Below are 25928 nucleotides of genomic sequence, written 5' to 3' on the forward strand. Positions count from 1 at the left end.
CCAGCGGTCATCTCAGGTGACCATGGCACTGCTGATCTGTGATGACTTTGCATGTGAGCAGAAGATGCAATGTAGTGATTGTTTGCCACAAAATAGAATTAGGTGCAAAACATGAGACCATGGTTTAATACGTTGCACCTGGATGACGGATTATATTCATATGTCACAGTCACACCAGAGGGAAATTCATTTGTGATGTCACAGAAGCAACCTGAGTGAGATCTACTTGTGATGTCAAAGCAGTTTCCATTACTTAAACTCACTCATAATGTCAAAATACCACAACTAAATGAATCAGCACACATATCCTACTGGTGATGTCACAGGAGCTTACCTGACTAAATCCTACTGGTGATGTCACAGAAGCTTACCTGACTAAATCCTACTGGTGATGTCATAGAGGCTTACCTGACTAAATCCTACTGGTGATGTCACAGAGGCATACCTGACTAAATCCTACTGGTGATGTCACAGAAGCTTCCCTGACTAAATCCTACTGGTGATGTCACAGAAGCTTACCTGACTAAATCCTACTGGTGATGTCACAGAGGCTTACCTGACTAAATCCTACTGGTGATGTCACAGAGGCATACCTGACTAAATCCTACTGGTGATGTCATAGAGGCTTACCTGACTAAATCCTACTGGTGATGTCACAGGAGCTTACCTGACTAAATCCTACTGGTGATGTCATAGAGGCTTACCTGACTAAATCCTACTGGTGATGTCACAGAGGCATACCTGACTAAATCCTACTGGTGATGTCACAGGAGCTTACCTGACTAAATCCTACTGGTGATGTCACAGAAGCTTACCTGACTAAATCCTACTGGTGATGTCACAGAGGCATACCTGACTAAATCCTACTGGTGATGTCACAGGAGCTTACCTGACTAAATCCTACTGGTGATGTCACAGAAGCTTACCTGACTAAATCCTACTGGTGATGTCACAGAGGCATACCTGACTAAATCCTACTGGTGATGTCACAGAGGCTTCCCTGACTAAATCCTACTGGTGATGTCACAGAAGCTTCCCTGACTAAATCCTACTGGTGATGTCACAGAAGCTTACCTGACTAAATCCTACTGGTGATGTCACAGAGGCTTACCTGACTAAATCCTACAGGTGATGTCACAGAAGCTTACCTGACTAAATCCTACTGGTGATGTCACAGAAGCTTACCTGACTAAATCCTACTGGTGATGTCACAGAGGCTTACCTGACTAAATCCTACTGGTGATGTCACAGAGGCTTCCCTGACTAAATCCTACTGGTGATGTCACAGCAGCTTACCTGACTAAATCCTACTGGTGATGTCACAGAAGCTTACCTGACTAAATCCTACTGGTGATGTCACAGAGGCTTACCTGACTAAATCCTACAGGTGATGTCACAGAAGCTTACCTGACTAAATCCTACTGGTGATGTCACAGAAGCTTACCTGACTAAATCCTACTGGTGATGTCACAGAGGCTTACCTGACTAAATCCTACTGGTGATGTCACAGAAGCTTACCTGACTAAATCCTACTGGTGATGTCATAGAGGCTTACCTGACTAAATCCTACTGGTGATGATGTCACAGAAGCTTACCTGACTAAATCCTACTGGTGATGTCATAGAAGCTTACCTGACTAAATCCTACTGGTGATGTCACAGAAGCTTACCTGACTAAATCCTACTGGTGATGTCACAGAAGCTTACCTGACTAAATCCTACTGGTGATGTCACAGCAGCTTACCTGACATACACTCATTTATGATGTCAGTATTTGGCTCTATATCTCCTAATTAGTTTGAGTTAAACTCATGCAGTGACCCAATGGATCACTGAAAAGGGTTAATCCTCTAGTTCATTGCCTAAGTACTTAAATGGTTAATGCATTATTTTTCTTGTGAACTGTGAATACCCAAATGGTTAGCTATAGACATCCAATAGTTAACTGGCAGTCTTAGTGACGTTACCAGGGTGATGGACTGGCCACGTTTCCTGTTTAGGGGTAGTTCTTTCATATGATATTATGAGTGCAGGCCAATAGTCCCACAGGTGGCCCAATGCGCACACATATAGTAACCTATGATGCAGTGCGCTCCCGTGCGTACGATGTATTCCGCTCCGGGACATATGGCACACTCACGGACCGTATGTCTCGGAGGGCATACGGTCATGTGCATGAGCCCTAAAGCACAGAGCACAGCAATGACACTGCTCTCTCTCTCAGATCTGCAAAAAACTGCAGAAAGTGGCTGCTGTGGAGGTTCTTATATAGTAAGGGGTAGGAAACTTTCCTATTGGTTGCTAGGGATGTTGCTAAGCTCAGACAAAGACATTGCAGCCTTCTCATTGGCCCATAAGCAAGAAGTAGGGAGGGATCATGGGTTGAGATGAAAAAAATTTAGAATATTTGCGAATACGAATATATAGCACTATATTCTAAATGTTCGCAATTAAAATTTGCAATTCGAATATTCGCGCCCAACACTATTGAGAACCACTAAACAGTCTGAGTGTGGACAAACAATAGGGTAAATGCGCGTTTATGGCAATAGACCATGGTGATGGATCATGTGACGGACCATGTGATAAGCGCAGTGATGTCATCAAAGGTCCTTTACCCAGGTCCTGAAGAGAGAAGAAAGAAGAGAAGCCGGGCTGCGCGAACAAGTGGATTAAGGTGAGTTAAATAATATATTTTTTTTTTAACCCCTCCAGCCCTATTGTATTCAGAATGCTATTATTTTTCCCTTATAACCATGTTATATGGGAAAATAATAATGATCGGGTCTCCATCCCAATCGTCTCCTAGCAACCAAGCGTGAATATCGCACCGCATCCGCACTTGCTTGCGCATGCTTGCGATTTTCTCGCAGCCCCATTCACTTCATAGAGCATAATGCAATTTTCACGCAACGCTCAATTCACCGCTCATGTGCACAGCCCCATAGAAATGAATGGGTCCGGATTTAGTGCTGGTGCAATGCGTTCACCTCGCGCATTGCACCCACGCGGAAATCTCGCCCGTGTAAAAGAGGCCTTACAGTTCTGGAATGTATTGGATAACACTGGCATAATGCTGCCAGTGTTATTCAATACATTCCAGAAGTGTAAGGGTTACATAAATCAATATAATTGCTATGTGAATCCTGTCAGTGCTGGGAGGTCAGGCCAGGTGCTGCGATCCGGACTCGCTGCGGGAGGAACGCTCGTCTGCACGGGGCCTTCCATATAATGTAGGAGAAGGATAAAAAATAAAAAAATTGAGTGGAATTAAAAAAAATTCAACTTTGTGAAAGTTTTATGGGTTTTGCAATATAAGGACCCAAAAATTGGAAAAAAATTTAACCGTTACAAGATTCACTGTATGGGATAAATAGGTTTATATTTCAATAGCATGGGCATTTTGGAATGCAGAGATGCCAGTAATCTTTAATTTTTTTTATTGTTTATTTGTTTTTAGTATGGGAAAGAGAGGTGATTAGAATTTTTAGATTTTTAAAAACTTTTAAACTTTTTTCTCACTTTTGTAATGTCCCCCTAGGGTTAATTTGCACTGTGATTTAGGGCTCATGCACACAAACATGTCCGTTCCGGGTTTATTTGCAGACCATATACGAAACCATTCATTTCAATGGGTCCGCAAAAAAAAAACGGAAGTTACTCCGTTTGCATTCCGTTTCCGTATGTCCGTATTTCCGTTCCGCAAAAAAATAGAACCTGTCCTATTATTGTCCGCCTTACAGACAAGGATAGGACTATTCTGTTAGGGGCCAGCTGTTCCGTTCTGCAAAATACGGAATGCACACCGACGTCATCCGTATTTTTTTCGGATCCGTTTTTTGCAAAAAATCCGGATGACATCCGTGTGCATTCCGTTTTTTGCGGAACGGAACATATGGCCCCTAATAGAACAGTACTATCCTTGTCCGTTAGGCCTCATGCACGGATGGCGTCCGTCTGCGTTCTGCAATTTGCGGAACGGTGCGGACAGCCATTAATATAACTGCCTATTCTTGTCCTTAAAACGGACAACAATAGGACAGGTTATATTTTTTTTGCTGACCACGGAACGGAGCAACGGATACAGACAGCACACGCTGTCCGCATCTTTTGCGGCCCCATTGAAGTGAATGGGTCTGCATCCAAGACGCAAATACCGCGGCTCGGATGCGGACCAAAACATGTGGGCCTTATGCGGACAATAATAGGACATGTTCTATGTTTGAACGGAAATACGGAAACGAAAGACATGCGTAGTACCTTCCGTTTTTTTGAGGATCCATTGAAATGAATGGTTCCGTATACGGTCCATATACGGAACGCCAAAAAACGGAATGGAAACGGAAAATAAAAACGTTTGTGTGCAAGAGGCCATACACTGTTTCATATTGTTACACTGCATGTATATGTTTGTTGTGATGTATCCTCCTCGTTTGCACCTTTATTACACTACAGCTGCATTGCACTGTGGACAGGGTTATTGCATGGCCAACTAATGCCGACAGACTTTATGACTTTCTACCTATGCAAAGATTTGGAGGGGAAAGAACAGACACACCGACCTTCTGACTGTCTGGTTCAGCTCTGTTGTTTATATCTGGAAAAACTGCTTAGTCATTATTTCCATAGTCTTGCATTGAAGCATTCTGCAAGTCTATGACAGACTAAAATTGTAACAATGTTTCTGTTTAGGCTTCTCCACTCCGCCCCTCTCACTATAAGTTTCTACTTCAGCTATAAATTGTATATAAAGAGAACAGTCAGAGCCCTTGGTTGTCTACAGATAGGGACCAGAGTTTAGTAGGAGAGACTCTGCCAGACTGCATCAGTGACCAGGGGATACTTTCATACTTGCGCTTTTCCTTTCCGGTATTGAGATCCATCATAGGATCTCAATACCCGAGGAAAACGCTTCCGTTTTGTCCCCATTCTTTGTCAATTGGGACAAAACTGAACGGAACATAATGCACCGGAATGCTACAAGCAGCGTCTTTGAGTTTGTCACGGCACGCCGAGCAATGTAAGTCAATGGTGCCAGATCTGCTTTCTGCCGGAATCCATTTTTGTGCCGGAATCCATTTTGGCTATTTTAGCGGATCTGTTCTTAATGGATGCAGCCGGTTGTATTAACCTAACAGAAGCATTTTTGCTGATCCATCACTGATCCAGCAAAAATGCAGATGTGAAAGTAACCTAAGACACTCAGATGGGGATGCTAAGCAACAGACCTCGGGTTACCAACCTGTTGCCCAAGGCTCCAGCTGTAGACAACTGAGCCACAGACCCTGGGTACAGCTAGGCCTCTACTCAGCATCAAACAATTCTGCCCGGGAGGAGACTGAAGATGCTAGATGCTAGCCTACTTGTATTGTTTTGCAGTTGAGTTCCTCCAGAAAGAAGCACGCTGGTTAACTACAGACCCTGACTCTCTAGACCTATTTCCCTTTGTGGTGCACTATGACTTTCCAACCCTTCCGGAGAGCACAAACACGTGGTGGCAGTGATGAGGGCGGTGGTATTCCTCATGGTAGCTAACCCCAGTGCTTGCAGAAGGTGCTGGCAATGTCCAGGACACTGTCCTTGCATTTCAGCCATTCCTATGTGACAAGGAAAGCCCTGCTAGAGTTTTAGCAACAGGACAGTTTACCATTACAGCGCTTGATCCGTAACATTTCAACTCTCTGGAATTCCACTGTGCATATACTAGAGCATCTGTATGTGAGGGGTGAATGGTTCCATCATTCATCAGACCACCTCAGCAGGGAGCATGGGTTGTTTTGTACAGTGTTCATTTTTGAGATCAGATCCCCAGCAGGGACAACTTTGGTGTCAACGATTACATCCTCTGATATTTATATTAGAGCAAACACTCACGCTTGCTGACACAACAAGGGATGGTGGAAGAAGAACAGCTTCCAAATGTTGCTGGCTGCCAGGTTAGCTGTTTGGAACCACACAAACAAAATCCCATGGAAGAGGAAGTGAAAGAGGAGGAGAAGAATGAAGAGCTACCACTGGAGGAGGAGGAGGACACAGTGGTGGAGGAGGACTAGGCTGATGGTGAGAATGAGAATGATATTAGCGGTGATGACCAATCATCTCAGTGGGGTTAGAAAGAAAACTGGGTCCTCAGGCATGCTGGCCAGAATGGCAAACTGTATGGTTGGTGACAGGGGTATCATTAGCATCAAGCAGTCCAAATATATGTACACGGGGTGACCGTTTATCACCTAGCAGAGGGTGAGACACAGATTTCTAAAATGCGGACCTTTGATCTCTACTGACGGCAGATGTTACACAATGTATGTGTATTTGACTACAGAAGACAAAAGTCAATAAGAAGAGTGAAAAGATTTTTGCCTTTTAGATTAGGGTTGAGCGAATCAGGTTCAAATTGCTGTATCCGAACCCGATTCTTTAAAAAAACTCTTAATAAAATGTATGTCCTCCATGGAGGTCTTTGTGATGTTCCTGCAAATATCGCGAGGCTTACTTCGCCTCATCTCTATCACGGGTCAGTTCGTCTATTGGCATAAACTACTGTATCCAAAAACGAAGCTGAACTCGGCTTCGTTAATGAGGCACAAAACAGAGTTCGGCTTAGTGTTTTGATACAGTAACTCATGCTAATAAACGAACTGACATGTGATAGAAGTGAGCGATACGAACCCGATTCGCTCAACATTATCTTAGACCTTTAATGGAGAAAATGGACAATAAAACAGGGAACCCAAAACTATGTCTTGCTTTCTCCCAAAATCTATTTTGTTCAGTAAAAAAAAAAATACAAATAATTAAATATTGGGCCAGTGGGCAAATTACAGGAGCATAGGGCCGAGGGTCCCGGGCTACTTGAGAAACCTTGTCGTGGTGTCCGGGCTTAAGACATGTTCTACACCGTAGGACATGTTGACTAATCTCTCAATTTTAAAATCAGTTTGAGAATTAGTGAGACTGCAGAGTGCACCTATGTTTGTTATTGTTTTGTTATATTGTTATATTAATTATCACATCCGCACTTGTTACCTTGTGTAGGATGTCTATTGTGGTACTTGTGGTTCGCCGCGGGCATCCTCCATTGTATGCATTTTGCTGGGGATTGCCATTAGCAACGGGCCACAAGTGCAGGATTTGCTCCCCTATATATATGCACAACTGCATGTGGGTTTGAGCAGCTCCTGCTGATGCCAACCTGTCTTCTTAGTTTGTATATATAGATTCCTGGAGGTGTATAAACTCCTATTTAAATGTGCCTGTTTTCCATCTACAGGTCACATTTAGGTGCACCTGTGAAGCCTGGGCTATATCAGCAAGTCTTGAGTGGGACTCACAGACTCCTCCCTCCTCCCATTGCAAGCATGGCCACATGCTGGAGGTAACTGGTGAGTTGTTTGCGAGTCGGCCCTATGCTCCTGTAATTTGCCCACTGGCTCCTGGTATCGCCCATATGGCTCAGGTAGGAGAGTGTAGGGTCCCGGGCTACTTGAGAAACCTTGTCGTGGTGTCCGGGCTTAAGACATGTTCTACACCGTAGGACATGTTGACTAATCTCTCAATTTTAAAATCAGTTTGAGAATTAGTGAGACTGCAGAGTGCACCTATGTTTGTTATTGTTTTGTTATATTGTTATATTAATTATCACATCCGCACTTGTTACCTTGTGTAGGATGTCTATTGTGGTACTTGTGGTTCGCCGCGGGCATCCTCCATTGTATGCATTTTGCTGGGGATTGCCATTAGCAACGGGCCACAAGTGCAGGATTTGCTCCCCTATATATATGCACAACTGCATGTGGGTTTGAGCAGCTCCTGCTGATGCCAACCTGTCTTCTTAGTTTGACCCTCACCAATCACTAAAGCAGGTGGCTCGAGACTTGCCACCAATCCTGCACAACCACAAGGCAACGAGTAGTTGGAATAGAGTGGCAGTCAAGCATGCACTCCAGCAGTGCTACATCAGACCTCCAGCTGTGCCACATCAGACCTCCAGCTGTGCCACATCAGACCTCCAGCTGTGCCACATCAGACCTCCAGCTATGCCACATCAGACCTTCAGCTGTGCCACATCAGACCTCCAGCTGTGCCACATCAGACCTCCAGCTATGCCACATCAGACCTCCAGCTGTGCCACATCGGACCTCCTGCTCTTCTACATCGGACCTCCAGCTGTGCCACATCAGACCTCCAGCTATGCCACATCAGACCTTCAGCTGTGCCACATCAGACCTCCAGCTGTGCCACATCAGACCTCCAGCTATGCCACATCAGACCTCCAGCTGTGCCACATCGGACCTCCTGCTCTTCTACATCGGACCTCCAGCTGTGCTACATCTAACACCTCCAGCTGTGCCACGTCAAACCTCCAGCTGTGCCACATCAGACCTCCAGCTGTGCCACATCAGACCTCCAGCTGTGCCACATCAGACCTCCAGCTGTGCCACATCAGACCTCCAGCTGTGCTACATCGAACACCTCCAGCTGTGCTACATCGAACACCTCCAGCTGTGCTACATCATACTTCCAGCTCTGCTTCATCAGACCTCCAGCTGTGCTACATCAGACCTCCAGCTTTGCTACATCGGACCTCCTGCTCTTCTACATCGGACCTCCAGCTGTGCCACATCAGACCTCCAGCTGTGCCACATCAGACCTCCAGCTGTGCCACATCAGACCTCCAGCTGTGCCACATCGGACCTCCAGCTGTGCTACATCGGACCTCCTGCTCTTCTACATCGGACCTCCTGCTCTTCTACATCAGACCTCCAGCTGTGCTACATCGGACCTCCAGCTTTGCTACATCGGACCTCCAGCTTTGCTACATCGGACCTCCAGCTTTGCTACATCGGACCTCCAGCTTTGCTACATCGGACCTCCTGCTCTTCTACATCGGACCTCCAGCTGTGCTACATCAGACCTCCAGCTCTGCTACATCGGACAGAATGGATTAAAATAACAAATAATCATTGCTCACCTCACCGATTCCCCACCGCTGCCGTTTCGATGCTTCTCTGGACCCCGCTGCTCCGCACTTCCTGGTCCTGGGCTTGACACACAGGAAAAAGGCTTGCGATCGGTCAATCGCTGGTGTTTTCAGGAGCATGCGCTGGGAGTTTACACACTGACAGGTACATAGTACATGGGGCAATGTTCCCCAGCAGCACAGAGTATTTCAGGAGAGGCTGTGCTTATCTTCTGGAAGTTCACAGCCTGAGAGGTACATAGTACACCCCAAGCAGCACAGAGTATTTCAGGAGAGAAATGGGCTAATCTTGTCCGAACTTACAGACCGAGAAGTACATAGTGGAACTATTAAGGTCCTCTCAGCAGCACAGAGTATTTTAGCAGAGGGAAGTACTAATATTGTGGGAGCTTACATACTGAACGTTACTTACTAATTCCCCTGGCAGCACAGAGGATTTCAGGAATGTACTAATCTTGTTGAGGGGTATAGACTTTCTATTGTACTATGTGTTTCAGACAATTTCACAGCTGAGACTTTGTTACAATTGCACATGTGGCACAAACCTCTCTCCTGCCCAGGGTTTGTTACAATGTATCAGTCTGGACACAAGGCTAATTACTGTATGTCACCGCAGGTTTCCTGCCAGCCAATGAAATGATGGGTGTCAGGTGTGCGCCAGGTATAAATATGATAATTAAGGGGTGTGGCCATACAGACGGGGACAACCCCATATACACATAGATGACGTCTTCCCACAATTACAAATCTTTATTTACAATCTCCCAGTAAACACAGAGCCGCCCGCGGGTCATCTCCTCCGATCGCCGCCATCATATACCAAACTGCATCTTATATTTCCCTGAGATAAACGTCCACGTCTTCATAGATTTATTGTAGTTATACATTCATCCCTCCATCACGGGGCCACAGGGCTGAGAGCAGGAGGGGCCCCGTCACTATCAGCCTTCATTCTGTAGAGAGAGAAAAATAAAAGGATTATTCCTCCTCGTATTAATCCATCAGGGGGCGCTACAGGAGATGTAATGTGAGGCCACTAAGCCTCACAGCCTCCACTACTTATATTATACACTAGAGGGCGCTACAGGAGAAGTAATGTGAGGCCACTAAGATTCACGGCCTCCACTACTTATATTATACACTAGAGGGCGCTACAGGAGACGTAATGTGAGGTCACTAAGATTCACGACCTCCACTACTTATATTATACACTAGAGGGCGCTACAGGAGATGTAATGTGAGGCCACTAAGAATCACTGCCTCCACTACTTATATTAGACACTAGAGGGTGTGCCGGCATACATACATAATTCCTCTGGGTAGCCATTTTGTATGCTTCTGGCCTATGTAAAAGAACAGTGAACTCTCATCTTCCTGAAGCCTGGGTCAAGTATGATATAGATGGACACTTTTATTACCACTACTCTGTGAGGCCGGCTATAAAAGGTCATAAAGGCTATACCAGGCCCAGCTCATCCTGTCCTATAAGATAAAGATCAGCTCGCTGTCAAGCCTGGCTGGAGCGTGACGTCATTAATTTCCAGGTCTGGTTTGAGGAGATCTAATAGCCCTTAATTAGCTCTGGGCATAAAACCAGTCCACTTTCATATTTCAGTTATGAATCAACTTATGCCCTTTCTGACACCAGATCCAGGCTCTACAGAGTATTGTGGTTAATTGAGTATCAAATATGACCAGAGGATGTGATTCTGTAGCTCACCTATGGGTGGTAGAAGAACTACAGGTCCCAGCATTACCGTGTGTGGTCTCATTCTGTATGTAAATAAATAAGGATCGCAAATATGTATTCTGTATAAAAATATGCCGATGTATCAGGGAGATACAGGCTTAAGTATAATCCTCATTGTAGGAACCGAACTTTGATGGGGTCATAAAACCCTTGGAGGCCAATCCCTAGGCTTCACAGTCACTCTGCTGCCATTGGCTGACAGGAGTAAGTCTCCTGCCCATGGCAGAGTTCATAAAGTTCTGTGCACAAGGACAGAGGAGAGAGACCCATGGAACATCACCAGACACTTAATTGGACATTGACGGCATATCCCTGTATCAGAAGAACTTTGAGGGTCTCCCCTGATACATACTGAACGGGGTTTGCAAGGATTCAAAAAGGACATATGAACGACCATCTGAAACCCTCCAGAGAAACTAAGTATTCTTTCATCTTTTTCCCTTTCATTTGAACGGTCGTGATTATTTATATTGTTATTATTATTCTGTAGATTTATAGTCATTTTCATTAGACTTGTATGCACTGCTTTTTACCTCTTATTAAAGATTATAAAATCTAAGTGGCCAAGTCTTCCATATTCTAAGCTGCTGAACAACGTACCTTGCCTTTGAAGAGACGTTACCAGGTAGTTAGTTAAATTGCATTTAGGAATTGTAGATGGGGGTGATTGACTGCGGTTGGTCAGTAAGTGATATCCGGTTCATCCACTGATCTGTGTGATAGTGAATGACCCGGATAGTCGGCTCGTGGACCGGGAACCCACGTGGTGGCAGTTACCGAAGTGTAGTGTGGGGGTGTTAGCCGAATGGTAATACCCCGGTCACGTGAGGTCTCTGTGTGTGCGCAGACTCCGTCACAGACCACTACGTCAGAGCTGTGGGATCCGGAGCGATCGGATCCATAGTTCGTGACAGAGGGCGCTACAGGAGACGTAATGTGAGGCCACTAAGATTCACGGCCTCCACTACTTATATTATACACTAGAGGGCGCTACAGGAGATGTAATGTGAGGCCACTAAGATTCACGGCCTCCACTTCATATATTAGACACTAGAGGGCGCTACAGGAGATGTAATGTGAGGCCACTAAGATTCACGGCCTCCACTATTTATTTTAGACACTAGAGGGCGATACAGGAGACGTAATGTGAGGCCACTAAGATTCACGGCCTCCACTACTTATATTAGACACTAGAGGGCGCTACAGGAGATGTAATGTGAGGCCACTAAGATTCACGGCCTCCACTACTTATTTTAGACACTAGAGGGCGATACAGGAGACGTAATGTGAGGCCACTAAGATTCACAGCCTCCACTACATATATTATACACTAGAGGGCGCTACAGGAGATGTAATGTGAGGCCACTAAGATTCACGGCCTCCACTACTTATTTTAGACACTAGAGGGCGATACAGGAGACGTAATGTGAGGCCACTAAGATTCACGGCCTCCACTTCATATATTAGACACTAGCACTAGAGGGCGCTACAGGAGACGTAATGTGAGGCCACTAAGATTCACGGCCTCCACTACTTATTTTAGACACTAGAGGGCGCTACAGGAGATGTAATGTGAGGCCACTAAGATTCATGGCCTCCACTACTTATATTATACAATAGAGGGCGCTACAGGAGATGTAATGTGAGGTCACTAAGATTCACGGCCTCCACTACTTATATTAGACACTAGAGGGCGCTACAGGAGACGTAATGTGAGGCCACTAAGATTCACGGCCTCCACTACTTATATTAGACACTAGAGGGCGCTACAGGAGATGTAATGTGAGGCCACTAAGATTCACGGCCTCCACTACTTATATTAGACACTAGAGGGCGCTACAGGAGACGTAATGTGAGGCCACTAAGATTCACGGCCTCCACTACTTATATTATACACTAGAGGGCGCTACAGGAGACGTAATGTGAGGCCATTAAGATTCACGGCCTCCACTACTTATATTATACACTAGAGGGCGCTACAGGAGATGTAATGTGAGGCCACTAAGATTCACGGCCTCCACTTCATATATTAGACACTAGAGGGCGCTACAGGAGATGTAATGTGAGGCCACTAAGATTCACGGCCTCCACTACTTATTTTAGACACTAGAGGGCGATACAGGAGACGTAATGTGAGGCCACTAAGATTCACAGCCTCCACTACATATATTATACACTAGAGGGCGCTACAGGAGATGTAATGGGAGGCCACTAAGATTCACGGCCTCCACTACTTATTTTAGACACTAGAGGGCGATACAGGAGACGTAATGTGAGGCCACTAAGATTCACGGCCTCCACTACTTATTTTAGACACTAGAGGGCGCTACAGGAGATGTAATGTGAGGCCACTAAGATTCACGGCCTCCACTACTTATATTAGACACTAGAGGGCGCTACAGGAGATGTAATGTGAGGCCACTAAGCCTCACGGCCTCCACTACTTATATTATACACTAGAGGGCGCTACAGGAGATATAATGTGAAGTCACTGAGATTCACGGCCTCCACTACTTATATTAGACACTAGAGGGTGCTACAGGAGATGTAATGTGAGGCCACTAAGATTCACGGCCTCCACTACTTATATTATACAATAGAGGGCGCTACAGGAGATGTAATGTGAGGTCACTAAGATTCACGGCCTCCACTACTTATATTAGACACTAGAGGGCGATACAGGAGACGTAATGTGAGGCCACTAAGATTCACGGCCTCCACTACTTATATTATACACTAGAGGGCGCTACAGGAGATATAATGTGAAGTCACTGAGATTCACGGCCTCCACTACTTATATTAGACACTAGAGGGTGCTACAGGAGATGTAATGTGAGGCCACTAAGATTCACGGCCTCCACTACTTATTTTAGACACTAGAGGGCGATACAGGAGACGTAATGTGAGGCCACTAAGATTCACGGCCTCCACTTCATATATTAGACACTAGAGGGCGCTACAGGAAATGTAATGTGAGGCCACTAAGATTCACGGCCTCCACTACTTATTTTAGACACTAGAGGGCGCTACAGGAGATGTAATGTGAGGCCACTAAGATTCACGGCCTCCACTACTTATATTATACAATAGAGGGCGCTACAGGAGATGTAATGTGAGGTCACTAAGATTCACGGCCTCCACTACTTATATTAGACACTAGAGGGTGCTACAGGAGACGTAATGTGAGGCCACTAAGATTCACGGCCTCCACTACTTATATTAGACACTAGAGGGCGCTACAGGAGATATAATGTGAGGCCACTAAGATTCACGGCCTCCACTACTTATATTAGACACTAGAGGGCGCTACAGGAGACGTAATGTGAGGCCACTAAGATTCACGGCCTCCACTACTTATATTAGACACTAGAGGGCGCTACAGGAGATGTAATGTGAGGCCACTAAGATTCACGGCCTCCACTACTTATATTATACACTAGAGGGCGCTACAGGAGATGTAATGTGAGGCCACTAAGATTCACGGCCTCCACTTCATATATTATACACTAGAGGGCGCTACAGGAGATGTAATGTGAGGCCACTAAGATTCACGGCCTCCACTACTTATTTTAGACACTAGAGGGCGCTACAGGAGATGTAATGGGAGGCCACTAAGATTCACGGCCTCCACTACTTATATTAGACACTAGAGGGCGCTACAGGAGATGTAATGTGAGGCCACTAAGATTCACGGCCTCCACTACTTATATCTGACACTAGAGGGCTCTACAGGAGACGTAATGTGAGGTCACTAAGATTCACGGCCTCCACTACTTATATTAGACACTAGAGGGCGCTACAGGAGATGTAATGTGAGGCCACTAAGATTCACGGCCTCCACTACTTATATCTGACACTAGAGGGCGATACAGGAGATGTAATGTGAGGCCACTAAGATTCACGGCCTCCACTACTTATATTATACACTAGAGGGCGCTACAGGAGATGTAATGTGAGGCCACTAATATTCACAGCCTCCACTACTTATATTATACACTAGAGGGCGCTACAGGAGATGTAATGTGAGGCCACTAAGATTCACGGCCTCCACTACTTATATCTGACACTAGAGGGCGATACAGGAGATGTAATGTGAGGCCACTAAGATTCACGGCCTCCACTACTTATATTATACACTAGAGGGCGCTACAGGAGATGTAATGTGAGGCCACTAATATTCACAGCCTCCACTACTTATATTATACACTAGAGGGCGCTACAGGAGACGTAATGTGAGGCCACTAAGATTCACGGCCTCCACTACTAATATTATACACTAGAGGGCGCTACAGGAGATGTAATGTGAGGCCACTAAGATTCACGGCCTCCACTACTTATATTATACACTAGAGGGCGCTACAGGAGACGTAATGTGAGGCCACTAAGATTCACGGCCTCCACTACTTATATTATACACTAGAGGGCGCTACAGGAGACGTAATGTGAGGCCACTAAGATTCACAGCCTTCACTACATATATTATACACTAGAGGGCGCTACAGGAGATATAATGTGAGGCCACTAAGATTCACGGCCTCCACTACTTATATTATACACTAGAAGGCGCTACAGGAGATGTAATGTGAGGCCACTAAGCCCCACGGCCTCCACTACTTATATTATACACTAGAGGGCGCTACAGGAGATGTAATGTGAGGCCACTAAGATTCACAGCCTCCACTACATATATTATACACTAGAGGGCGCTACAGGAGATATAATGTGAGGCCACTAAGATTCACGGCCTCCACTACTTATATTATACACTAGAGGGCGCTACAGGAGACGTAATGTGAGGCCACTAAGATTCACAGCCTCCACTACATATATTATACACTAGAGGGCGCTACAGGAGATATAATGTGAGGCCACTAAGATTCACAGCATCCACTACTTATATTATACACTAGAGGGCGATACAGGAAATGTAATGTGAGGTCACTAAGCCTCTCGGCCTCCACTACTTATATTATACACTAGAGGGCGCTACAGGAGATATAATGGGAAGTCACTGAGATTCACGGCCTCCACTACTTATATTAGACACTAGAGGGCGCTACAGGAGACGTAATGTGAGGCCACTAAGATTCACGGCCTCCACTACTAATATTAGACACTAGAGGGCGCTACAGGAGACGTAATGTGAGGCCACTAAGATTCACAGCCTCCACTACATATATTATACACTAGAGGGCGCTACAGGAGATATAATGTGAGGCCACTAAGATTCACGGCCTCCACTACTTATATTATACACTAGAGGGCGCTACAGGAGATGTAATGTGAGGCCACTAAGATTCACGGCCTCCACTACTTATATTAGACACTAGAGGGCGCTGCAGAAAACATCATAGGAGCCTGATAAATAATTGTATGTGTGAGATCTTCTATCTCTGTAGATGATGATGTTGATTTCCCGGTCTATGTGACGATATCACCATCTACATTACTCCTTTAGAGCACTTACCTTTCCTTTCTTCCTGCAGTCTCCACACATTATTCCCATGAGACTGTTAATTAGTTGAGTAGCGCAGAGGACGAACTCCAGAGCTCCGATCCCCAGCAGAATGGAGAACAGGACGATGTGCCAGAGGACAATGTTGGGGGGCTGTATGCAGTCATTCCATGAGGTCTTATTAAACAGGTAACTCTCACTGGTGAGAAAACAGAAGTTTCTGTAAAACACTGGAAGGTCCTGGAGTCTGCCCCTCCCCCGCAGGGCCATACTACATAGGATGTGCACTATTATGGAGGTTACATTATAGATTCGTGGTGGTTAACTTCACATATTTAGCTTGTGACATCACACGTCATGGTCTTTGGTACATGGCCACTCAAGCCTGGAATCTATATGTTGGTGATCCCAAAGTAGGTGAAAATGGGAGGGTCATGGTAGGTTTTCCCAGTAAATTCATGGAAGGAATTTTGGTCAGTGTCCTAAGAAATTTGGACATAAAGGGTGAAGTTGGATGGTCCTCATGCCAAAGTTAGCCAAAAGTAGGGAGCTGTATGCTTCAGTGGACAATGGGAATGCGATGTCTGTGATCAACTACTTGATGTGAGATTTCAAGAACCTTAATGAAGGGGAGGGATGATGCTTCAGCATTAAATCTTGTGAAGAGGACCACCCAACTGTACATTTTTCACAGGGACATTGTACATATTTCTGGGTCATGTCAAAGATTTTTACCCACTTTTCTCCAGTCCTCAAGCTGGAGACTTCCTCTCTTGTCTCCTGCCCATGAGGACTTCATGTTTTGCCTTCAACACCCTTTGCACTATTTATCTTCCATTTTTACTCTACTGTCTTTCATCACATATTATGAAGGCTACCTACCATATCCTCACCAAAATATATCCACAATAATAACATTCAGCAATCACGATACTGCCCACTTCTCCCGATTCTGTGCACCCATTGAGTTACAAGTATAGGAACTACTCATATAAAGACACCGCTCACATTGCCCGCCCCTGCATCCAGTTTAAAGGGTGTATTAGGCAGATTTTCTGCCCGATGATCGTTACTGAGTGTTCATATGAACGCTCGGTAGAGATCATCTGGCAGTGTAATACTGCTGCCGATTGCACGATGAACAAGCAAACACTCGTTGATCGGGTAATCCAGATCTTTCAGCCTGCTGCTGAAAGATCAGGGTTTGCCGGCGGCAGATCATGCTGTCTAATTACGATTTGCTGCCAGCAAACCACTATACAGCATGGGCACGAGTGATGGCATAGTGATCGCTCCTCACCACGCTGTGGAGGAGATTGCTGTATGTAATAGCAAATGTTTCCCTCCTGACAATCATCTGCGTTATCGGGGTGTCTAATACACCCTTAAGAACCATCCAACCTCACTTGAGGACCACACTTTTTCTAACTTTGATCCCTTTTCATGCCTTCACCATCAGGCAACCCTTCTGTCTTTCATCTTCTTGAACGCTAAGATCCTTGACTAACCCTCTAGTATTATAGTCTCCACATTGATATCCACTCATCTAAGTGTCAAGATGGACATAAAAACTAGGTCAGTTTACCCAAGAGTCAAGACCTTAGTGTCCACACCAAGGTGCTAGGTTGATCTTTTGACTGTGCTGCTACCTCCTATATACGTATGCACCTTTATATACATCTTAACCCTTCTTCTAATGATGCCCTTTGGTTTAAATTATTCACCTTCCCTTTCCTAACTTCAACCCCTCTGGAGAAATAACCATCTCATATTCCCTGACCCTTGCATCAAAGGGTGGCTTTAATCCTTGACAGTAATGGCCAGAACTTTGTGTAATTGTCCATATGATTTTTATATACAACTGCAGAGACCGGTATATTGACGATATTACTTACTTCAAGCCCTTCAGGTGGTAGCCCCAATTTGCCGCACTAACACTGGGATCATTCACGTTACACATAGGTCCATCAGACAGTGCCACTCCTGATACGGCAATGCAGTAAAAGCTACCAAGTCCTCCGAATATTGAAGAAATGGTTGACCTTAACATCTGAGACAGGACAAAAAAAGGGAGAAGACATTCAGTAAGAAGTGTCAAGAAAGGAAAGAGTCATCACATGCGTTGTGGACTAGTACGATAACAAAAATAAGAACCTTGTATGGAGGTGGCAATTCTTATAGACCTGTGGGTCCAAAGCTTGGGCTTTACAGGTCAGCCATGAACAATAAAGATGCAAAAGGCAAATGGAGTGTGTAAACCAATCTAAGAAGCTAGCCAGATGAAACAAACCATGGTAGTGTAATAAGAGGATCCTTATTGACTCCACATAGGTAACACATTTTTGGGTGTCAATGCACTTCTTCTTTAGATAAAAAAACAAGTATGTGGAGACAATAAAAAATATATAGATTTCACCACCATTTTATATGGAGCTGTGCTCTCCATTCAATTTTTGCTCCTGTTTCGTTTCCAAAAGCCTTAGATTGAACCATCTGTCCATCAAATGCTGCAATAAAAGTGATCACCAAGATAAGGCTACTGCAAGCCACCTCTACAAGTAGAAAGGTCGACCTATTTACCTAACCCTTTGAGACAGAAAGAGTCCTCAGAGGAGCTGAGTGAAACCTGTTTGAACTCCACTGTCTTCATAGGATTCCACCCAAGCATCCTCCAGAACTCAGAGCACTAGGTTTGGAGAACAGAGGCCAAGTTGTAGGAGGAGAAGGAAGCTTTAAAGGGCATCTGTCAGCAGTTTTGTACCTATGACACTGGCTGACCTGTTACATGTGCACTTGGCAGCTGAAGGCATCTGTGTTGGTCCCATGTTCATATGTGTTCGCATTGCTGAGAAAAATGATGTTTTAATGTGTTTAAATGAGCCTCTAGGAGCAACGGGGGCCTTGACGTTACACCTAGAGGCTTTTCTTTCTCTTCAACTGCTGAATCCACTTTACTTTGATTGAGTCAGACGTGATGACGTTTATACTGCCTGGTCCTGTCAATCACAGTGGAGAGGTAGTGTCTGGGAATAGAGAGCAGAGCCTCTAGGTGTAATGGCAACGCCCCCGTTGCTCCTAGAAGCTCATTTGCATATATAAGAACTTAATTTTTCTCAGCAATGTGGGCATATATGGACCAACTTTTTAGCTGCCAAGTGCACATGTAAGAGGTCACCCAGTGTCATAGGGACAAAACTGCTGACAGATGCCCTTTAATAACCATACACTCCCCTCTTAGACCCCCAGGAGGGACATCACTAACTAAGGGCATCACATCCTGAGAAATCCTGAAATAAAACATACAAGCAAAATGAAGACACAGAAAATAAGTGGGTTTACCATCCCCTAGTGATTTTTGAGGGCCCATCCTGTCCCCAGTCCAGAGGCATTTAAACCCACTGGTGGGCGGATAGGTGATTTTGTGGGATAAGCAATTTAAAGAGGACCTGTCCCCTCTCCTGACATGTCCGTTTTAGTCACGATTTGCATTCGCCATGTAATACCAGTTCTGGAGCATCTATTCTTTTGACTCTATGTTGTTCCACTCCTTTATTATTCCTGCTAGAAGTTTACAAATAAAATGCCAGCAGTCTGCAGTAAGTGTACAGCTGGGTGTTACCAGAAGTGGGTGTGTCTGACTCTTTCCAATCAGTGCCGCTAGTGTCAGACTGTGCAGGGACACACCCCAACTGGTAACACCATCTGCAAACCGCTGACCATTCATAACTTCTAATAGAAATACGAGGAATTGCCCAACCTATTGAGAAGAATAAATGTTCCAGGACTCTTACTACATGGAGAATGCAAGTAGTTACTAAGACAGACATATCAGGAAAAGTGACAGCTCTCCAGCCCTGACTTAACAGGCCTGGTCAGGTGCCCCTGAGTTAGCCACAGGTATCACTTAAAACAGTCCACCAACGTCTAATTCGCCTTGTGTAAAGTATATCTGAGTGCCTCCTCAACATCAGCTCATCAGCACCTCAAGGTCTCTGAAACTGCATATTATTGAGAAGTGTGACTTGTTAGATGGTCCTCTGGTCCACTGGTGGACCAGTCTCACCCCATTTCTATTATGTTGCTCCACTGAATGGAGCCATTTTTCAAAATGGTTAATGGTGCATATAAAGGTCAACAAGACTTACCCGGCACCTATTTCCACAGCATCCTTCACCACAGCAGCCTTTACCACCAGCACGTATAGCATTACACGACGGGCATAGCATCTGCACAAAAAGGGAAGTTAGCAACCATAAAGACCTGCAAAGCCTCATAATAGTCATCTTCCACGTCTGTGTTCTATAGAGTAAACTGTGAGGGTTAGGACTAGACTTGGGGTTCTTTTCTGGTTCTGTCCTGGGCTCACTCATAGAAGGTTACCACATGTCCATGACCACTCTTGTGTCACTTGATCACCCTTAAAAGAAGGGAACCAAGATGAGATCATCGTCAAATCATAACCCTAGAAGCGTGGCAAACTCAAAATAAGTCGAATCTTTGTCTACAAAATGCTGCATCACTATGCTTATCGAGAAATACTCACAAAAAGACCACTACCCAGGAGACCAGCCATGAGCCAGACTTGAAGCGCAATATGGTTGGTCCATTTGGTTTCGCCATTAGGAAACATCAACAATAGGTTGGCAATCATACTAATAAAAGCCATGGGTAGGAGCGAGAGCCCCACAAAGCGGGACCATTTTCCTGTACACATCCTGGCACCTCTGGGACAGGGGATTTGATGTTGCTTCTCTGAGAGCCCTTGTGTGTCTGCTCTACTCAATGCAAATTGTTGGTTTAGTGATAAGGAGATGAACAAAGTTCAATTGAAGCTATTGGTGACAGTCCGCGAATGGGACCAGGGAAGTGGGCGAGGTAGGAAGAGGAGGGAGGAGGGGACCCATAGCAAAAGATTAAATGACCCAGGGGATCAATAAAACAAAATGCAAATGTTGTTGACTTAAGGATGATGTCACTTCCGAGTCCATGATCCGGTGACACTGACGTATCCTGTAGTCATGGATGTTATCTACATCTACACATTTTATAGGAGATCTCATACCTGACATGTTTCACACCAGAAGTCAACCCACAATACTATTCAGAAGCTGACAGACCTCACAAATACCCAAAAATTAGGGTTTCCCACTAAGATTGGAATATACAGGTAGAACCATAGCAAGGGTAGTCAAGAACTTTTTGGAAAGGTCCACATACCTCGTTCTGCAGTCAGGTAAAGGTCCGAGCTACAAAAAAAATGTAAGGAGGTACCAAACGAGGTGTGTGGCGCACTGCAACAAATTATATATTTTTTTTAACAATAAGCCACAGCACTAAACCCACCCAATAAGAATGTCCCTAAGGTGCCACCTTACAATAGTGATGCTCCTTAGTGCCCCCCAGACATTAGGGTGCACCTTAGTGCTCCTCAGACTGTACTCCTTTAGTGCCCTCCATAGTGTATGATGCCCCCTTAATGCCTCCTCTCACAGTATGATGACCCCTTAGTGTTCCTCATGCAGTATTATGGGCCTAACTGTTCCTCTCCCAGTAGGATGTTTCTTAATTTTCCCTTTTTTGATCTTAGACGTTTCTTGGAATTTACTTGAAGTGTCCTCATGCTCTGCTTTTAGTAGGTTCAGCACAGTGTGACAGTGGCCTTTAGGATAGTTTGATGTCATTAAGTAGGTGGTACTTGGCTAGAGAACATTTAGCAATGGTCAACTTCGGTCCTACAATGGACACAATCACTGTACACTGGATCCCAACTACACTAATATTCAGCGATGCATGGTTGGGAAGTAGCTTCACTACAATGAAGGTGAATAGAAACCGCAATCTCTACTCTAACATTGGGTTACACACCTGGCCTGCATCCAGCAAGTTTCCATCAAACCAATAGATAGTTGTTGCCCAAACCCTTGTTCTGCTGATAGATATTCCTCCCCCCCCCCCAGACACAACTGTCCCAACCAGACACCTCTGGTTATCTTCCCTGACAATAAAAGGACCAGCATGTCAAAACCCAAGTGCTCTATCCTTCTTCTCAATATCTGCCCCTGGGGGAGAGTTGGGAGGTCCCCATACACATTAGATGTCGGGCCAGTGCCAAGGAGAGCTCCTAACGTTCCCTGTGCTTGCAGTCTTGTGTGTTCCCATATCTGACGACTGGAAACTTTCTCGCTACGTGAAGACCAAATATGAAAGCACCGATAATCCGAGCATCTCCGTAGTTAAAGATAATGAATCAAATGTACAAACATTTAACATTGATTTAGACCAATCACATTTTGACATGATGAAATTGCAACTCCAGATCACCCATAATGCCATGCATGCAGCCAATCAGCAGCCAGCCAGCCCTGTGATGTCATAGCCCTATAAAGAGCCTCAGCTATCTTGGATTCTGCCATTTTCCAGTGTACTTAGTGCAGGGAGAGACGTCAGCAGGCGCTAGGGACAGTGCTAGGAAAGACTTTATTGTGCTAAAAAAACGATTTACAAGTTCAGGGAAAGATAATTCAAGGTGTAGAGAAAGGATAGGGAGAAATCATTCCACAGCATTTATGTACAACAGGGTTCAGTAGGGAAGGTTACAGCCTGGGTAATAGGAACAATCCTATTACACCTTGCTGCACTGACTGGGGATCCAAATTGCCATTATACAGCTCTGTAATTCCAGCAAACCGTTCTTGTTATTGGGGTGCAAATGGTGTGTGATACAGCCATTAACAGGGTTTATTACAAGGAAATATATTCTAAAGCATTTTTTGGCTTGTATTAGTGGGAAAAAAAAGGGCTTATTAGCCGTTATGTGGTGAAGTGCGAAAATTAAAGCCCTTTTTGTCGTGAATTAGTGGCAAAAGAAAAATATATTTGCCCTCCAGCGGTGCAGTTATATGTTCTAAAGCCCCTTTTGGCGTGTATTAGTGGCAAAAGTAAAATATATTTGCCATCTAGTGGTGCAGTTATATGGCCTTTTGTGGCGTCTATAAGTGGAAAAAATAAGGGTCTATTTGCGGTTCTGCGGTGCAGTTATATATTCTAAAGCTTTTTTTTTGTGTATATTTGTGGGGGGGGGGGGGGGGGGGGGGGAAGGGCTTATTAGCCGTTGTGTGGTGAAGTGAGAAAATTACAGATTTTTTTATGGTGTTTTAATTTCCTTTTTATTAATTTTTTGATCTAACAGTATGTCAGGCAGAGAAGTGCCAGGCCCTGCCACAGGGGAGTGGCAGAGGCCAAATGTTTCTGGCGCAGGCACAGGTCGCAGCAGAGGTAAGGGGCCGTGGCAGCAGGGGTCACTTCGAGAGGCATGAGCTCTGGGTGTCATCTAGCGGCCGTTGTCTTGACCAGCAACCAGTGGTTGTTGAAATGGTTGACTCGATCTTCAACTTTGTCGCAAATGATATCAGGCACCACCAGCCAAGAGTCGTGGGTTCGTCAGACACAACCCTTAGTTGGCATGGCCCGGGAGCAGGCCCTGTGCCCTCACCTGTCCTCAACCTGCCTCTGTCCTTTTCTGTTCCCTCAGCCAGAGAAGTATTATATGCCAAGGTGGTCTCAGGTCAGACGGGTCCTGCGCTAAACCTACCTTAAGGTAGGTTTAGCGTAGGACCCGCCTAGATAGGTTTAGCGTAGGACCCGCTGACCCTGAGACACCTTGGCGCTTGGTAGGCGGGCTCAGATGTTATTTTGATCAAATATATTGGCTAAGTGTCTCAGATATTATCATATCAGAATGAGGACTTTGTCCATATAAATAATGCTTGCATCTACTTTACTAAGTGCATTATTATATTATTTCTGTGATTTTCTTCAATAATATGGCCAGGGGCATCCGCAAATTTGTATATCATATCCTGCAGGATGTTTTTATCTTAGTTTTTTCTGTGATTTTTTTGTCTATGTAGTATTTGCTTGAGGGAGTGGCACCTTCAAGTGTGAATGCGCACCTATTTTATCTTGGGAGTAGCATTCCTCTGCACTTTTTGCCCTTCCTATCCAATAGAGCGCCTTAATTAGGGGGTACATATAGGTGTGCTTGCTTCTCCTCCCATCGGTTGCTTGATGCAACTGGAGGTGACTAGGAGCAGCACACCATATGTGCTGCGTCTGCGCTCCTGAACATAGAAGCCCAACTGCTTAGGTAGGTTTAGCGTAGGACGCGCCTGACCTGAGACCACCTTGGCGCTTGGTAGGCGGGCTCAGATGTGTTTTGATCAAAATATATTGGCTAAGTGTCTCAGATATTATCATATCAGAGTGAGGACTTTGTCCATATATAATGCTTGCATCTACTTTACTATGTGCATTATTATCTTATTTCTGTGATTTGCTGTACATTGAATATATGTATGCAGTGCAGTAAATCTACTGTGTTATGTGCCACTTGTGCAGGGGGTGGGAGATTAGGGGCCCACCTTGCTCAGGGGCCCACCGGGGGATTCCCCTGTACCCCTGTGGGCCAGTCCGAGCCTGGAGAAGAGGATGGCAGCTTGCCCGTGAGGCAGCGGCTTAGCCAACAATTTGCTAGCGTGGCCGGGATTCAGCAGGGTGGCAGCAGTGGGAGGTCAGTAGCCAAATGTGCACAAGGTAGACCACCCACTTCGCAGGAGCCTACCTACCTGGGAAGTAGTGGTGCACAGGTTCACGGAAGTAACAGCGGTAGCAGTCAGTCAGTGCGTCGTGTTGAGGGTAAAATCACCTACTCGGCGGTATGGCAGTTTTTTGTTAAACCGCCGGAGGAAGTGAACATGGCCATATGTAGAATCTGTGGGCAGAAGGTGAAGTGTGGCCAGGGTGACAATGTTTGCACCATGGCCCTGCCTCAACATATGCAGCATACCCATAAAGTGGCCTGAGAGAACTGTGGCTCCGATGTGGCACGCACCCGATTTCAGGCAGTCACTCTACCACCTCAACCGAAGGGAGCTGTCTGTCCTTCCCATCATCTGCTGGTCTGATGCGCCTGCTCCTCCTCCTACTGCTCATGAGTGATTCTGTCAGCAATCGATCACCGAAGCGATTGCCAAGAGACAACAGTATGCGTGCACTCATCCAACGGAGCAGAAGCTGAATGTGCACCTGGCCAAGTTGCTGGTGCTGCAGTCCCTCCCTTTCCAAGTGGTGGACTCTGCACCTTTCAGAGAACTGATGGCTGGTGCGGAGCGGAGGTGGAGAGTCCCAAGCCGTAATTTCTTTGCCAAAAAGGCAGTACTAGCCCTGCACAGATATGTACAGTCGTGGCCAAAAGTTTTGAGAATGACACAAATATTAGTTTTCACAAAGTTTGCTGCTAAACTGCTTTTAGATCTTTGTTTCAGTTGTTTCTGTGATGTAGTGAAATAGAAATTACACGCACTTCATACGTTTCAAAGGCTTTTATCGACAATTACATGACATTTATGCAAAAGAGTCAGTATTTGCAGTGTTGGCCCTTCTTTTTCAGGACCTCTGCAATTCGACTGGGCATGCTCTCAATCAACTTCTGGGCCAATTCCTGACTGATAGCAACCCATTCTTTCATAATCACTTCTTGGAGTTTGTCAGAATTAGTGGGTTTTTGTTTGTCCACCTGCCTCTTGAGGATTGACCACAAGTTCTCAATGGGATTAAGATCTGGGGAGTTTCCAGGCCATGGACCCAAAATGTCAACGTTTTGGTCCCGAGCCACTTGGTTATCACTTTTGCCTTATGGCACGGTGCTCCATCGTGCTGGAAAATGCATTGTTCTTCACCAAACTG

At 45.2% G+C, this 25928-nt stretch overlaps 1 protein-coding gene across 1 annotated transcript; it reads right to left on the reverse strand.

Moving 5' to 3' along the window:
* Nucleotides 1-9714: 9714 nt before the first annotated feature.
* TM4SF5 (transmembrane 4 L six family member 5) lies at nt 9715-20976 on the reverse strand. Its single transcript, XM_040415281.1, has 5 exons — nt 20728-20976; nt 20330-20410; nt 18080-18234; nt 16197-16383; nt 9715-9932 (listed from the first exon to the last, which is right to left on the reverse strand). The coding sequence occupies exons 1-5, from the start codon at nt 20896-20898 to the stop codon at nt 9921-9923; spliced, it is 606 nt and encodes a 201-aa protein (XP_040271215.1). The 5' UTR covers nt 20899-20976; the 3' UTR covers nt 9715-9920.
* Between the last annotated feature and the right edge of the window lie 4952 nt (nt 20977-25928).

The sequence above is a fragment of the Bufo bufo genome, chromosome 1, assembly GCF_905171765.1.
Source record: "Bufo bufo chromosome 1, aBufBuf1.1, whole genome shotgun sequence".
NCBI lineage: Eukaryota > Metazoa > Chordata > Amphibia > Anura > Bufonidae > Bufo > Bufo bufo.

What these genes read in the sequence shown, in the direction of transcription:
- TM4SF5 (XM_040415281.1), bottom strand. Translation starts at nt 20,898, where the DNA reads ATGTGTACAGGAAAATGGTCCCGCTTTGTGGGGCTCTCGCTCCTACCC. An exon ending in GCTGTGGAAATAGGTGCCGG is followed by an intron (nt 18,235 to 20,329) that starts GTAAGTCTTGTT and finishes GTCCTGTCTCAG; the next exon opens with ATGTTAAGGTCAACCATTTC. An exon ending in TACCACCTGAAGGGCTTGAA is followed by an intron (nt 16,384 to 18,079) that starts GTAAGTAATATC and finishes TTTTCTCACCAG; the next exon opens with TGAGAGTTACCTGTTTAATA.